We start from the raw sequence: 10,354 nt of genomic DNA, 5'->3' as shown, positions 1-10,354 counted from the left end.
TATGCATAATGGCAAGCATATAGATTGGATAGCCACTACGAGTCGGAGACTAAAAGTTGTTTCAGCATACTTGATTTCCTTCCACTAAAGGGACATGTTACCTCAGATTCCGCCACTACGTATATTTTATGCCCATGGCTTTAGCTAAAGTCTCAAGTGAAAGGTAGGTAACATCACAAAAGAGAAGCAACTCGGCTGCATAGTGTCGCCTCCCGTTTTCTTGTGCAACGTGTTCACCTTTTGTTTCTCTCGTGAACTGACAATTGATGTCTGCACTGCACCCATGAAAACACGTAGTCAACACACACTTGACCGTAGAATGATCAACAACAGATGAAAAGGAAATGAACAGTAGGTACTACATACACCATGGTGAACTCATGCAGGTGACAGCCATGCGGAGTCGGCATGAGGTCTGCTACCCGAAAGCAAGATGGAAGGAAGCCCAAGTCCGCACGTATCACGAGTAGACAACCGAAACCAGACATGATCCATTGGTTGTTCATCTTTCTTGGATCTTTATGTTTCGGCTCCACCAGCAAACTCATGCCTCCCATGGCCTCCACCTACCAAAGTGATGTGTTCTCTCTCGGGTCTTCTTCCCCCCACCCAACACAAATTGTACTGAGCGTGGCCTTTGCCTTGTATAGATAGATACATAGGGCTGGTGCCCTGTGAATGGGAGAGGATTCCTACCCATGGTAGACAGCCTGAGCCAGGAATCTCTTTCTCTCACATACACATACGCACACACACACACAACCGAGGCGCAGTGCAGTGCAGTGCAGGTGATCGATGGATGGGAAGCATGGTCCCAAGAGAGAGAGAGTCACATGACCATGAAACGAGAATTGGATGCTCTCTCCCTCATCAGCTCCTTTTCTCCCATCACCAGCCGAAAACTAGGCATAATTCCAAAGGCAATCGATTCCTTTCCAAAACCAAAGCGATGAACTCCACATCAGATGAGAATAAGGCGTAGAGCAGCACATTGAGGAATAGAATAGCGTACTTGGGCCTCCACCGTAGCGCCCAAGGATGAATCTCTTATGTCAGTCCAATCCACTGGCAGATGATGAAAGGCTTGTAGAAAAGCTCCTTTGGCTGTTGGGATCCAAAGAAAACACATGGACGCTCCTTTTTGAGTCGATGGCCCATCAATTCAATTCAGCTCCAAGTTTAGTAGCTCATGGCAGAGAGGACTGAGAGAGAGAGAGAGAGAGAGAGAGAGAGAGAGAGGAGTGGCATCTGATATGCCCATCCATCCATGGCTGGCTTCATGTTGTGGAATAAATATAAAATCTATCGGACTCTTCTTTTTATTCTTCTCTTATTATTGTTTTAGGAAAAAGCATATCAGCCAATCAGCAGAACAGACAGATCCCTACAACTACAACTACAACTACAACTGCACTACACTACGCCATGATAGCTTCATTTCAAAAAGAGAAGCCATCTGAGGGCTCTCGCTTCCCCCTTATTACCCTTTCTCCCCCACGCTTCGCACCCCACTCTTCTCTCTCACTTTCTCCCCTTCCAATTCTCTTCCTCACTCCTTTTTGCTACCTTCTTTTCCTCCCCATAATTCCTCCCCTCCTCTTCTTCCAATCCTCTCTGCTTTCTTGTTCCTCACAAACCCCAAGTTTTTCCTCCACTGGATCCAATGGAAAACCACCCAAAACTTCAAGAGACCATCAGCAGCAGTAGCAGCAACTACGGCTTCACCAATGGAACAACACCACCAGCGGCAGCTCAGCCATCATCGTCTCCGCGGGCGCCGCCATCCCTGACTCCCAAATCCATTCCCAAAACTTGCGAGCCGAATCCGTACCCGACGACATTCGTCCAGGCGGACACCTCCTCCTTCAAGCAAGTGGTCCAAATGCTCACGGGCTCCGCGGAGACCGCGGCCGCTGCCGCTGCCGCCGCAGCCGCCACCAACTCCTCGGCCCCGAAAGGGCTTGTGGCTTCGGCCGCCAAAGCTACCGGTCCCAAAAGGCCTGCTTTCAAGCTCTACGAGCGGCGGAACAGCCTCAAGAACCTCAAGATCCTGAGCCCCCTCATCCCCACATTCCTGAGCTCCAACTCCGGTTCCCCTGTCGGCGCCGCCGGGTTCTCCCCTCGTAAGCAGCCGGAGATCCTGTCGCCCAGCATGCTGGACTTCCCCTCGCTGGTGCTTAGTCCGGTGACGCCTTTGATCCCCGATCCCTTCAACCGGCCGCAGCACCCGAATTCGGAGTCGGCTAAGCGGGCGGAGGACCGGGCGATCGCCGAGAAGGGATTCTACCTGCATCCGTCGCCACGGGCCCCGGCTGACGCGGAGCCGCCGCGGCTGCTGCCGTTGTTCCCGGTGACTTCTCCCAATGTCTCTTCCGACTTGTCTCTTGCTACACATCAACCTTCTACCTGAGAAGTTCTAACTCCAGGATCGAGTCCAGTTCCCCTTCTTCCTTTAGCTTCGGTTGTATGGTCTGGTCTTTCCTCTCTACGATGCAAATTAACCAGCATGAGACAGAAAGATCTACAAACTTGGAGTTTTCTTCCTTCTCTTCTGCTGATGTGATTGAGAGACTGACTGACAAATTCATGGGTGAAAAGCTTCTCTTTTGTTGATGCCAATCAATGTTTAGCTTTATTAAGATCATTTAACTCAGAGAACAAGTTGTCAAGAACAGTTCAAGCACTGCTATTTGACACTGATTCTCTCACCATGGGCTACTGCTGATGATGGGAATGGAATAACATGGATTAGAGCTTGATGAAGAAGGTTACTGCAAATTTATGGAGGAAACACTATGCTGAGAGAGAAAAATCCATGCCCCACTGTTTGTTTGGTTTGGCAGGCAGTAGTAGTATCCAAGGCCCACCTTCCTATCTCAATCTCACTTTCACATGAGGCATAAGCCTAGAGGGTGAAACAGCCAACACAATTAGCAGATATCCAACCAAAGATTTAGGAGTGACAAGTGAGGGCTGCTTTGCTTAGATCGAGCAGTAAGAATTTAGTCTCTTGCTTCAGTTGTCTTCCCAGTAACTGTGCCAATCTGAGGGGGAATAGGACTGCAGCTTTTAAATGTCTGCACCACCAAACTTCTGCTCAGGCCATTATGGACCCTTCTTCCCAAAGAGAAAGGAAATCTACCTCAGTGACATTTTCACTCTGAGAGGGAAGTTTTCTCCCTCTAACCCATTAATAAGGTTTTGCATTGATGGATCTCATCAACCTGGCCATGGTATGGGATCATCATCTCATGATGCAGACACACAGCTGGTAGGGGAATAGAAGTCAACTACATCTGCAATCAGTCCATGCTCAGGCCCACTGGTTGAAATGTCTACATCTGCAACCAGACACTCTGCAAGAGCCAGAATTATATATTATGATAAGAATTAAAGTTTAAAATCAAGCAATATGTCAACTGTAATTCTATTGTGCATTGTCAAGAGGAGTGAAAAGAACTGAGAAGATCTCAGATTGTTGCTGTTTAATAAATGGAGTGTCTGTCTATCTGTTCAATTACAGAGTTTGTGAAACCAAATCATCATAACATATGATCTGATCAGAGATCAGCTAAATGTTTGAAACTGACCTAAATTGATGTGAAATCTATGGAGATGCAGATTATGAGTGAGTGAGGTGAGTCATATGTCAGAGCTAAAGAGCAGATCCAGGCAGCAAAGATTAACATAAAGTTAGCACAAGCAAGAACTTCAATGTGATATATTGACTAAATCAAGTAGGAATAAGGAGGTCCACTCACAAGTCCTGATTCCCCTCATGAAAATAAATTGCTTCAGCATCAGATCCTTGTTCTCCACCAAACCAGAGAAAGTCTCCTCCAAGCAATCAAAGCCCCCACTAGAGATGATGCAAGCACATATATTGAATCAAATTCTTATCAGACAGATTATATAATTAAAGAAAAAAAACCTAACCTACAAATAGAAAATCAATGCTACTGATGTATCCAATGAAATAAGAAATATAATAATAATAAAATTATAAGTTTCAACTATTTATGTTTGGTTATATCGATCTTCTACCATTATTAACATTTGTAAAGAGGCATGCTTAGTTAAGTTTAAAGAATTTAAATCTTTATTTACAGTTTTTTTTTAGGTATTTATTCCTTTGTGTCTTTTTTTTTTTTTTTAACTATCGCATGCGTAGATCTCCTAAGCGTATACTTATACAATATTAAATAATTCTATCTTATCTTATTTTCGATCGAAGCAATGTCTAAAGTTTTTTTTCTCTATCTTTCATAGCAACTCTATACATTCATCTCAATATTCTCATCTTAATAATATAATTTTTTTATATATATTATTTTTAATTGTCTAACATTCAGAATCATAAAACATTGTTAATATTATAACCGTGTTATAAAATTTTTATTTTAATTTCAAATATATCCGGTGATGAATCATAACGCTCTTCATCATTTTAATCATCTCGTCTTATAAACCATAACGAAACAAATGCAAAGCCCTTCAAATAAAACTATTAAAAAAATATGTGGTTACCATTTATTTTTCACAGACGTTAACACATCGGAAGTAGTCAGGTAATAAAAGAGAACCATCGGACAACATTAAGATGTCTGGTCCCATGCAATTTGGACAAATCAGAGGTTTGGTTTCTTGGTAAGGGAAGATCGAGGTCTTTAGAACCAACTATTCATTTGGCTACCGTGTTTGGTTTGCTAAAGTACAGCGGAGATGCATGCACCCCTTGACACACGCATGTTTCAACAGCTACTTCCTTTTATTGGATGTGGAAGCTATGGAAGGAGTCATAATATAGTGTCTGATTCACTGACTCCATCAAAAGCTTCAAGCAATTTTTATATGGATCACCTAATCTGTGAGATTGAATGAAAACACTTTGCTGATCCATTCACAGCAGTACGATAAATCTGTTGCTGAGGCAAATTGGAACCTTCAAAAAGATGATGAATAAAAAAGAAAACAGGCATTCACTCTTTGGAGAAAGGAAATGTCAAGATATACTTACATGCTACCATTTATTTATTGGTGAACATCTTTTGACCAATATAAGTAAATATCAACTATTTTAGTTGAGAACCACTAATAAATCACACAAGCTTCCCTTATTAATCACACAAGCAATCTTCTTCTTATTTTTTTCTTGTGATTGTAAGAGTTACTTTTATGACTGCAATTGTTGGCTAGTTTAGTTGATAAAGACTTTGTTGGATACGATCATTTTGACTCTCGAGATATGGCAATGGAGCAAATTCCATTGCCTCTCGGTTTGATATTTCACTGTCTCTGCAATTACCTTCTCCTTCATGCGAATCTAATGTTGCATAATATTTATTTTTCGTATACCGATCATACAAAGTACTTTTGCTGATGCCACATATGTAATGTATCTAAGACTGAAAGAGAAGAAGGAAGACAAACGACAAGCTTGCGACCCCTTTCACTATAGTTATCATGTGGAGAAGAAGCTTCAGCTTTCACATCACCCATCGGATAAGCTTAGCTCGGAATGCATTCTTTAGGCTCTCTAACACCTTGTCGGCTTCTCCAATTCCATTGCCAGTTGCCTGTACGTAAAGGAACAGTCGTCAGTGAGCTACATGAAACTAAGATAACAACCGCAGGAAGAAGAATAGAAGCTACCATGGATTCAATGGTGTGGAAGGCTGCGTCGCCGACCACAGCGTAGCTAGCAGTGATAATCTCGTTTCCTTCTGCTGCTTCCACAATTCGAACAGCCTCGCTGAACTTGAGTCGATGATCACATGTGCTGCTTATCGCAATCACCCTCAACCCGGAGTTCAAATCCTGCACCTCCATCTTGGGCACCCTTAAGCATGTATTCTCCTCGTCTTTTCCTATGCCGGCACACCACATCAACTGCTTCTTCCGCTTCTTCATCCTCTCGAGCGTCTCCTGCATCGCCTTTATGTAGTTGATCGCTTCATCCAGTTGGTTCGGCAGCGTCGCCGCCACACTCTCCTGCCACGAGTCCAATCAGAGAGAAGAGACTAGGAAACACGTTTCGGATTGTAGTGATCTCCTCGGTCTCGCCTGAGAGAGATACCTGTGAGGCGGACGCGGGGAGGAGGGAGACGAGCTTGGCGCAGAGAGCTTTCATGTGGATCCGTCTGTTCTTCTCGACGGTCTTTCGGTCGAGCCTCGCCGAGACACGGGAGGCGTCCATGATTGTCAGGGGTCGAAATCCGCCGGAAGCTATAACGACATTGGTTCGCTTGCGGTACGTATATAGAACCGAGCGGCCTATGAGAACGAAGCTAAGTGAGCACGGCAGGGAAGCCGCGGGGAAGAACAGTAACCTGGTTTGACTCGATTTGGATAACCATGACGAGGGGTTGACCTGGACTGCGACGTGGGGAAGGGAAGACGCACGAGTTGTGCGCTGTTTCTCCTCAACCCCGAAACACGAATTCGGATAGATTTTGGCCGTCAAACTTGCTAGATCTCTGCTTTGGATACGATAGCGAGTGGATACGAACCGAGATGCTGCCACCGGCCGGAGAGCAGATCTCACCGACCACTTGTCAGACAAAATAATTAATTAAGCGAGTGGATGCTCTCGACGTGGCTGCACTTTTCCAAATCTCTCGTCATTTTATAGAGAATTTTGGTCAAGCCGAAAAATAAAAGCCACTAATAGTTTAAATTATCCTACTAAATATTTTACTTTGACGACCATAAAACAAAGAGGATGGTAAAGAAATCACAAAATTGCTCAACTACAATGTCTTTGGAATCCGAGCTTATATACAATGAGAAAGAAGTGTGTGTTCAGACTTCAGAATGGCTTAATTCTAGAAAAAGTGCTCCATGGGGACAGTTGACCAGACTGGACCCCACGTTATGGGCCTTGGGCCTGAGCCCATAGTATGAGTCCGGCCGTCCTCGGCCTTGTGTTGGAGCCCATGTCTTTGAGTGCTCGTCTGTTATTGCGCGGGGGTGGCGCTTCTCGGTCGTCGATGAAAGCTGGACATAGCTCACTGCTCGCGCCGAAGGTCTCTCCTTCTCTCGTCGCAGTAAGCACCGGAGTCGACAGAACTCACCGTGGCCTTCACCTGGATCGACAGCAGTTGATGCTACTGCAGGTGACACCGTGATTTTGATGTGCTTCACGTTGCTACCGCTGGCTGTTGCGTACGTACGTGGGTCGGGAGACGAAGCATTCTTCGGAGTATTATTTACTGTTAGGGCTTTTCCTGCATCGTCGACTACGGTATAGTGCAGTGAGGGTGACGATGAACGGCTCATCCCGCAAGGAGGTCCGTCACAACCGGTCAGGTTGTCATTAAGGGTTTGCTATTGGCCACCGCCGAGCAAAATGTAGGCCATACGCGGCTTTATCGTCCGATTCTCCACCTCAAGCTTCATGCACAGGGACCTCCCCCCATGTACTTCTTCCGGTGAACGAGATCGTGGAAGGTACGTTTGCAGCACTGTTGTTGATTCTTTTTTGGCTTTCCGATGACCCTTTGGTAGATTTAGAGGACCAAGAAATGGACCATATGAAACGCCGGATCACAGAAAAGAGTCTTCATAAGCAGGAACCATATAAATCGATGATCTCTCTCTCTCTCTCTCTCTCTCTCTCTCTCTCTCTCTCTCTCTCACACACACACACACACACACACAAATATGTCCTGAGATTAAGTTCATCTGTCTATCGGAAAGAATCCTTTCATGTACCTTTGTGTGGTAGCTAGCTGTGGTTGAGAGATGGATTGGTTTAGCCAAAGCTGAGCTAAGCTCTCGTCCTTTCTTGGTCCCCCATGTGGCCAAATCACCATCAATCAATGAAGATGACCGAGGAAGATAACCCCTACCTTCCCCTCCGGGAGCATTGAATATATGCAAGCTTTGATCCAACAGCGGAACCATTCACCTGGCCACTGCCAACAAGCTATGTCTCCCATCTTTTGATCTCCGAAGAGTACTCTCGTGAACAACGATCCTTTAATTTCATGGTAATAGAAGGTATCAGAAACATGAGCCATGAGCTTCACATACATCAAACCAATGAAATCAAGCTAGCTAAGCGGTCCGTGTTCGTTGATAGAGACCGGTAACGATAGGTGGAGGTCACTGGGACTGTGGGGTCGAAGCTGAAAAGATGAGTCTGCCATCATGTTACTGAGAAGAGCTCACCATCATGATTATTAACCAAGGCTAAAGGATGGCAGAAGAAGTCGTGTGTGGGTCTCTTCGTCACGTTTCCAATTCCAACCTCCTCTTCTCTTCTCCTCCTCTACTAAACCCCCCTCCATTCCCCTTCACCTGTGTCTCCCATCTTCTCCTTTCCTCTTCTATCTAAGGTCTTTCTTTCAATGATCTCAAATCCTCTAGTTTTATGTCGTTCTCGCCTCAAAACAACCACCACTGCAGCTCATGCATGTCTTCTTCTTCTTCTTCTTCTTGTGGCGGATTGTAGTATTTATTGGACTTTATGTGACAGAAGGATCCTATTCTCAGGTCTGAAGATTTAAAGAAGGGGACTCGTACGACTCCTCCATTGAAGCAAACTAGCGTCTCTAAAGCATTCCCCTGTCGCTCTGCTGAAAGCTTTCGGATCGTGTGTCAAAAGCCTCCAATGTCAGTGCGCCATTGTTCTCTTCTTTGCATGCAATTCATATGCTGCTAAACAAGGCGAGAAAAGCAGCTAAGTATTATTTGTGTACGTAAATGGTTGTCCCATACTTGGTGATGGACCCTTTCTGTTCTTGACATCTTCTGTGTCCATCAAATAAAAACAAATTGTGATATCCAATACCACCGCGGGAAATCCATCAAAAAGCGGTCTTTCCGGCCTCAATAACATCAGAATGGGACAAAGTGCAAAAGCAAACAAAAAAGGAAGCTTTTTGGCGCCCATGGCGTGTCCTCCCAACACTTCCGAGCCGGAAACCAGCGTCAATTCAACGTCTTCCCTCTCCTCGGCGTCGTCGTCTTCGTCCCCTGCTCTTTCTCACACTCTTCCAGAACGGACAATGGGCAGATGCCGTCAAAGAGCACCAGCTTCGAGCAAGAGGAGCGGCGGCAGAGGCGGCGGCTCTGTCTCAGGGAAGCGGCTCCGGGACAGGAGCAGTCACACTCCGGCGTACCGCGGCGTCCGGATGCGGAACTGGGGCAAGTGGGTGTCGGAGATCCGGGAGCCGCGCAAAAAGTCGCGCATCTGGCTGGGGACGTTCCCGACTCCGGAGATGGCGGCGCGCGCCCACGACGTGGCCGCTCTGAGCATCAAGGGCGCCGCCGCGGTGCTCAACTTCCCAGACCTCGCCGGCTCCCTACCCCGGCCCGCTACGCTGTCCCCCCGCGACGTCCAGGCTGCCGCCGCCAGGGCCGCCGCGATGGATCCCAGAGCCCAGAAGGAACCCCCCGCGGCGGCGCCGGCGGACTCCGTTGAGCTCGGGGAGATCGTGGAGCTGCCGCGGCTCGACGACGGGTGCTGCTTCCACGACCCCGCCGATTCCCAGAACGAGTTCCTGTACGACGACGCAGTGGACTCGTGGGCGTACCCGCTGCCGTGGGTGGAAAGCGCGGATCCGCTGTGGGCCGCGTCGGACTCTACCCTACCGACCAACTTCGAAGCTCTTGTGTGGGATCAAGGAGTAAGCTTAAAGCTCTCTTCTTCTAATGCTCATTAGTCTCCTTCCTTTCTTATGCCCTTCAATTTTTCATCAGGGCTTAAGGGCTTTCTTCTCTCCTTCTTTCTTCACTATTACAAATGGCTTGCTCTCCTCTACATTCTTCCTCAATGTGTGCTGTTTCTTGGGGTTGTCCTCATGACTCCAATTCTCCGGTCAATGTTGTACAGTATTCTGGACGTGTTGGAGAAGAAGGGGGTGTAGTTCTTGGCTTGTGTGAGAATAATAACTTGGTGCTATTTATGTGTTTGTGATCATGGTATTGATTTGTGTGTTGCCTTCTTCTTTCTTCCCTTCAAGCCTTAGCTCAGCTTCAACTTGCCTGCTGCTTCTATCTTCTCACCAGGAAAAAGGAAAGAACCCTGAGAAGAATCAGGAAGAGCCAAGCAGTACATCCTGCACAGTGTCATCACCGACTTTGTTTTGTGCCGTGAAATGACAGCCTCTCCTCCACTGCTTACAAATGCAAATACTCTGCAAACATAATTCAGAAGATGATTTTAGGCACGTACTGCCAATGACGCTTTGTCTTCTTAGCCCTACCGGTTTCAGCACTGCCTATTCTTTCTGTCCAAAATGTTACTTGACTTTGCATCACTCGAAAGACGCCAATCATTTACGTTTTGAGATGATGTGAAGACCAAAACGAGCTAAGTTTACGTCGGTTAGTGTCGATGGATTCCATT

General features: G+C 46.3%; 3 protein-coding genes across 4 annotated transcripts; 2 read left to right on the top strand and 1 right to left on the bottom strand.

Annotated features, from left to right (window-relative positions):
• Positions 1 to 1,415: 1,415 nt before the first annotated feature.
• Positions 1,416 to 2,619, top strand: LOC135642193 (VQ motif-containing protein 4-like). Its single transcript, XM_065158124.1, has one exon. It carries the CDS (start codon positions 1,664 to 1,666, stop codon positions 2,408 to 2,410), a length of 747 nt encoding a protein of 248 aa, XP_065014196.1. The 5' UTR covers positions 1,416 to 1,663; the 3' UTR covers positions 2,411 to 2,619.
• Positions 2,620 to 5,280: 2,661 nt separating this feature from the next.
• LOC135642194 (transcription factor bHLH162-like) lies at positions 5,281 to 6,240 on the bottom strand. The gene is made up of 3 exons (XM_065158127.1): positions 6,077 to 6,240; positions 5,653 to 5,991; positions 5,281 to 5,576 (listed from the first exon to the last, which is right to left on the bottom strand). The coding sequence occupies exons 1-3, from the start codon at positions 6,194 to 6,196 to the stop codon at positions 5,487 to 5,489; spliced, it is 549 nt and encodes a 182-aa protein (XP_065014199.1). The 5' UTR covers positions 6,197 to 6,240; the 3' UTR covers positions 5,281 to 5,486.
• A 1,983-nt stretch (positions 6,241 to 8,223) lies between these two features.
• Positions 8,224 to 9,925, top strand: LOC103991604 (ethylene-responsive transcription factor TINY-like). 2 transcript variants are annotated; one of them, XM_009411102.3, is made up of 2 exons: positions 8,224 to 8,414; positions 8,497 to 9,925. In XM_009411102.3, the coding sequence occupies exon 2, from the start codon at positions 8,847 to 8,849 to the stop codon at positions 9,666 to 9,668; it is 822 nt and encodes a 273-aa protein (XP_009409377.2). In that variant the 5' UTR covers positions 8,224 to 8,414; positions 8,497 to 8,846; the 3' UTR covers positions 9,669 to 9,925. The 2 variants fall into 2 exon arrangements, with proteins under 2 accessions (XP_009409377.2, XP_009409378.2); XM_009411103.3 differs by having other exon boundaries at positions 8,244 to 8,339.
• Positions 9,926 to 10,354: the final 429 nt, after the last annotated feature.

This window comes from Musa acuminata, chromosome BXJ3-7, assembly GCF_036884655.1.
Source record: "Musa acuminata AAA Group cultivar baxijiao chromosome BXJ3-7, Cavendish_Baxijiao_AAA, whole genome shotgun sequence".
Classification (NCBI taxonomy): Eukaryota; Viridiplantae; Streptophyta; class Magnoliopsida; order Zingiberales; family Musaceae; genus Musa; species Musa acuminata.
This window is presented reverse-complemented; position numbering and strand designations above follow the sequence as displayed.

What these genes read in the sequence shown, in the direction of transcription:
- LOC135642193 (XM_065158124.1), top strand. Translation starts at nt 1,664, where the DNA reads ATGGAAAACCACCCAAAACTTCAAGAGACCATCAGCAGCAGTAGCAGC.
- LOC135642194 (XM_065158127.1), bottom strand. Translation starts at nt 6,196, where the DNA reads ATGGACGCCTCCCGTGTCTCGGCGAGGCTCGACCGAAAGACCGTCGAG. An exon ending in TCCCCGCGTCCGCCTCACAG is followed by an intron (nt 5,992 to 6,076) that starts GTATCTCTCTCA and finishes GACTCGTGGCAG; the next exon opens with GAGAGTGTGGCGGCGACGCT. An exon ending in TCCACACCATTGAATCCATG is followed by an intron (nt 5,577 to 5,652) that starts GTAGCTTCTATT and finishes CTTTACGTACAG; the next exon opens with GCAACTGGCAATGGAATTGG.
- LOC103991604 (XM_009411102.3), top strand. Translation starts at nt 8,847, where the DNA reads ATGGGACAAAGTGCAAAAGCAAACAAAAAAGGAAGCTTTTTGGCGCCC.